Genomic DNA, 4,950 nt, shown 5'->3' on the forward strand with positions numbered 1-4,950 from the left:
GAGCACAATTCGCATATTTGATCCTATGTGGCTCACAAACTTGTCACAGGAGGATGTCTATACACTATACAAGACAAAGATTCTTTATGCCCCCGAAGACAGAGAGCAAGCATTAACGTATAGAAATGTCATTAGGATTTGCTTTGCCTATGACATACATGCAGGATCAAACTGGAAAGAGCAACAGAAGAAATATGCACAAGAAACTGAAGCTTAATTGTCATGTTTATTTTGTTTCTTGTTGTAATTCAAGGTTTAATCTTCTGATTGTAATTGTTCTTGAGTTGAATGTAGTTTGTTTTGGATTGAGATAGATTGTGCTTAAATGTTTATCTAAAATTCCAATTGACAGCTTCTCAGGATATGCGGAACCTATGGTAAGTCTGACTGACTGAACCATTTGATCTTGAGAGAACTTCATGAAGAAAGGAGTTCGTGGATGCAACGTGCGCACCACTAGCTTTGAGAAAAGAGAGAGTGAGATAACTCCAAGGGGGAGTTACGATCGAGCAAGAGAACTCGATTGATTATAAGTAAATAGAACTGGCTCCAAGGGGGAGTTTGTTAGGACATGAAATGTCATGTGTATGTCCCCAGTTCTATCAGGATGGTTCGATATGAAAATAACGATCGTGAAACCAAGTTAACGGACTGAAAATGTCAAAAGAAACTGATTCGATCGAATCAGTGACTGATTCGATCGAACCAGGACTCATTCGATCGAATGAGATACTCATTCGATCGAATCAGTATACGATATATAAACGAAACTTAGGAAATTTCACGAAAGAGAGCACACATTACACACAGTCACGAACCTGCTACTGCCGAAAATCCTCTCTGCCAATCTTCGTCGTGTCGGTCTTTTCCTCCGTCCCTAGGTGTCAAACCGTCTTAGGAATCGTAACCGTGCGTTGTTGATCACCACCGAATCGCCGTGTTAGAGGATTCCGCACTCTAACACGTTGCCCCGTGAATCGTTGGGAAACCGTGTCCCGCACCGGTCCGACAATAAAAATAAAAATATGAAAGAATGCACAAACTCTACACTTGAGTTTTCACTCAAGAACCACGTGTGACGATTCAGTGCGATGGATAGAGTGGAGTTTTTTCCATCTCGATTGATTCTTCCGGTCCTCCAAGATAGTGTTTTAAGCGATGAACATTCACCTTCCAAGATGTTCCATTATCCAGATTCTCCAACTCCACCAATCCGTACGGGAAAACTTCTTTCACCAAGTACGGTCCTGTCCACTTCGATCTTAACTTTCCTGCAAACAACTTCAAACGAGAGTTAAGTAGCAATACCTTATCACCTTTCTTGAACTCCTTGCCGCCTTTCAACCGTCGATCATGTAGAGCTTTCATATTTTCTTTGATGTTCAACGATCGAGAATATGCTGTATCCCGAAGCTCCTCCAACTCATGAATCTGAAGTTGAACATCAAAGAAAAGATGAAAGCATATTCTCGATCGTTGGAGAATATGCTTTCATTTTTCTTTGATGTTCAACTTCAGAATCATGAGTTGGAGGAGCTTCGGGATGCAGCATATTCTCAATTGTTGTGAGCTTTCATCAAGAATATGTTGTGACATTCACCGTCTTCAATGTCCAATAAGCACGTGCTCCAACTCCACATGAAGATGACAACACTTACCATAAACAAGCATAAACGGTGTAGTACCCAACGGAGTCTTGTACATGATCCGGAATGCCCACAATGCATCATCTACCTTCTCTGACCAATCCTTCTGACTTGCCCCAACCGTCCTTTCCAAAATCCTCAAAACCAAAATATACTTATTACCATTCGATGTGGGAAACGGTCCCATGAAGTCGATGCCCCAAACATCAAAGATTTCAAGAATTTGTATGGGGTTTTGAGGCATCTCATTCTCAAATGAAATATTACCTATTCTTTGGCACGCATCACAAAGCTTCACAAACTCCTCAGCATCTTTGTCAACTATCGGCCAATAAAACCCACTATCAAACACCTTCTGCCCGGTCGCATGTGCACCATGATTCCCTCCTGTCAACCCTTCGTCACACATCTCCTCAAAATCCGATCACCACCAATCTTGAACAAGAACAGGCTATCCCACACATACCGATTAACATCCCGGAAGAACTTCCTTTTTTGTTGCGTAGTCATACCGTCCAAAACAAAACCATTAGCCACATAAATAGCAAAATTAGTGAACCATGGCATACCTTGTTTCTCAGCTGCATCAAAATCGATCGACTTGCGAGGAAATGCATCACCAATCTCCTCCTCATGCAACTCTTCTCTTCTGGGTCCTCTAAACGGGGTAGATGATCGGCCCCTACATTTTCCGCACCCCTCTTATCTTTAATCTCGATGTCAAACTCGGAAAGTAGAAGAATCCACCATATAAGACAAGGCTTCACGTCTTTCTTTTGAAAGAGAAAACGCAAAGCTGCATGATCAGTGAAAACGGTGGTCTTTGAAAGCACGAGATACCAGCGAAACAACGGGTAAAAGTTCCTTCTCGGTGGTGGTGTAGTTCTCTTGAGCATCGTTCAACTTCTTGCTAGCATAATAGATGGGGTGAAAATGTTTATCTCTCCTATACCCCAAAACCGCTCCAAACGCATAATCGCTAGCATCACACATGAGCTCAAATGGCAAGCTCCAATCAGTAGAAAAAAGAATGGGAGCACTTACGAGCTTCTCTTTCAAAATCGTGAACGCCTTTACACACTCATCATAAAAAAACAAACGGTACGTCTTTCTCGAGGTGTCGGGTCATTGGGCGAGTAATTTTAGAAAAATTTTTGATAAATCTCCAATAAAACCTCGCATGGCCCAAGAAATTCCTAATCGACTTCACATTTGTCAGTGGAGGAAGTCAACTTATAGTATCAATCTTCACACGATCCACCTCAATATTGTCTCTCGAGATCTTATGACCCAACCAATCCCTTTAGTCACCGTAAAATGGCATTTTTCCCAATTTAGCATTAACTTCGTCTTAATACACATCTTCAACATCTTCTCAAGATTAGTCAAACAATGATCGAAAGAATTACCGTAAACCGAAATATCGTCCATAAACACCTCCATGGACGTCTCAATCATATCCTGAAAGATGGCCACCATACAACTCTAAAAGGTAGCTGGAGCGTTACATAGTCCAAACGGCATGCGTCGGTATGCAAACGTGCCATAGGGACATGTAAAAGTCATCTTCTCTTGGTCTTCCGGTGTAATGGGGATTTGAAAATTTCCCGAAAAACTATCAAGAAAACAATAAAGCTACTGACCTGCCAAACACTCCAACATCTGATCAATTAACAGAAATGGGAAGTGGTCCTTCCGGGTGGCATCATTAAATCGTTGACAATCAATACACACACGCCAACCGGTAACTGTACGTGAAGGGATAAACTCATCCTTCTCATTCATCACAACAGTCATACCTCCTTTTTTGGGAACATATTGGGTTGGGCTCGCCCATGGAGAATCGGAAATCGGGTAAATCATCCCGGCATCCATCAACTTCAATACCTCCTTTTTCACAACTTTTTGCATATTCAGATTAAGACGCCTTTGTGGTTGCACCACCGGTTTGTACTCATCCTCCATTGAATCTGGTGCGTTCAATAACCAGGCTAATACCTTGAATATCGGAAAATCTCCATGCAATCGCCCCCTTGTGCAACTTCAAAATGTATATCAACCTCGACTTTTCTTCCTCCGTCAACTTGGATGACACAATAATAGGCAAGTTCGAGCCCTCATCAAGATACGCATACTCCAAGTGTGATGGGAGTACCATCAACTCCAACGGGGCGGGTTTCTCCACAGAACCCGCCTCACTCTCACAACTAATCTCATTCACCTCTATCATCTCGGGCAAACCCAAAATCTCAACCAACTCATCACAAACCGAATCGTTCTAAAATGACTCATCCTCACCTAAATCATTAATCAACCAAACCATTACTTCCCACGAGATACGCACCACAAATATAATCGAAGCAGCTATCAATACCTGCAATAAATGAGTTAATAAAATAAACCAAGTGGCATGGACCACTGAAATCATATTGATCACTCGGATGCTTCATCGACTTCGCGACATCATAAGTAACATTCTCATCACTGACGCGAAGCGTGATCTTTCCATCGTAAACATCGATAAGCTCCATTGCGGTTCGTAAGAACGGACGACCAAGAATAATTGGGACCTTCTCGTCGGCCTCCATATCGAGCACCACAAAAGTAACTGGGAACACAAGCTTATCCACCTTTACTAGCAAATTCTCAATAATACCTCGCGGATACTTAACCGAACGATCAGCCAACGATAAAGACATGCGAGTCAGTGTAAGCTCGCCCAAATCCAACTTCTCATACAAACAATACGGCATCAAATTTATACTTGCACCCAAATCCGCCAATGCATGGCTCATCGCATCACTACCGTACAAACACGGAATCATAAATACTCCCGGATCCGACAACTTCTCGGGTACGCGGTTCAACACTACCGCCAAACAATCTCCTATAAGGGAATCGATGAAACCTCCCCCAACCTATCTTTCCTCTTCAACAGGTCTTTCAAAAATCTTCGTACTTTGGCATGTGTTGGAAGACTTCAATGAACGGGAGATTAATCTTCAACTGTCGGAACATGTCAAGAAAGTGTCTATACTCCTGCGTGTATTTCTGATGTTTTACGCGAGCGGGATATGGTACACGAGAGTGATCAATCATTGGTGATGGCTTGATTTCAACCGACTTCTTCTCTACTGGCGGCGCAACTGGTGCGGTGTTCTGCACTTTTCCTGGTACTTCCATCTCGATCTCTTCATCCGTCACCTCCTCATCTTCAACTTCAGCTTCATTCCTTCTTACCAAGGGACCCAAAATCCTGACGCTACGAGTAGTAATTGCTTTTAGTTGAGCGGCTGGATTCTGC

At 42.6% G+C, this 4,950-nt stretch overlaps 1 protein-coding gene across 1 annotated transcript; it reads right to left on the reverse strand.

Annotated features, from left to right (window-relative positions):
* Window positions 1-1,083: 1,083 nt before the first annotated feature.
* Window positions 1,084-4,471, reverse strand: LOC143572854 (uncharacterized). The gene is made up of 8 exons (XM_077057902.1): window positions 4,136-4,471; window positions 3,967-4,020; window positions 3,634-3,924; window positions 2,487-2,717; window positions 2,216-2,419; window positions 1,914-2,055; window positions 1,601-1,653; window positions 1,084-1,431 (listed from the first exon to the last, which is right to left on the reverse strand). The coding sequence occupies exons 1-8, from the start codon at window positions 4,469-4,471 to the stop codon at window positions 1,084-1,086; spliced, it is 1,659 nt and encodes a 552-aa protein (XP_076914017.1).
* Between the last annotated feature and the right edge of the window lie 479 nt (window positions 4,472-4,950).

This window comes from Bidens hawaiensis, unplaced genomic scaffold (assembly GCF_021521415.1).
Source record: "Bidens hawaiensis isolate Kalapana, Puna unplaced genomic scaffold, B.hawaiensis_p1.1 tig00026067_1, whole genome shotgun sequence".
NCBI lineage: Eukaryota > Viridiplantae > Streptophyta > Magnoliopsida > Asterales > Asteraceae > Bidens > Bidens hawaiensis.

Coding starts and splice junctions, on each gene's coding strand:
- LOC143572854 (XM_077057902.1), bottom strand. CDS start 4,471: ATGATTCCGTGTTTGTACGGTAGTGATGCGATGAGCCATGCATTGGCG. Junction 3,925..3,966: donor GTATCTCGTGGGAAGTAATG/GTTTGGTTGATT, acceptor GAGTCATTTTAG/AACGATTCGGTTTGTGATGA. Junction 2,056..2,215: donor TGATGCAGCTGAGAAACAAG/GTATGCCATGGT, acceptor GATTTTGAGGAG/ATGTGTGACGAAGGGTTGAC.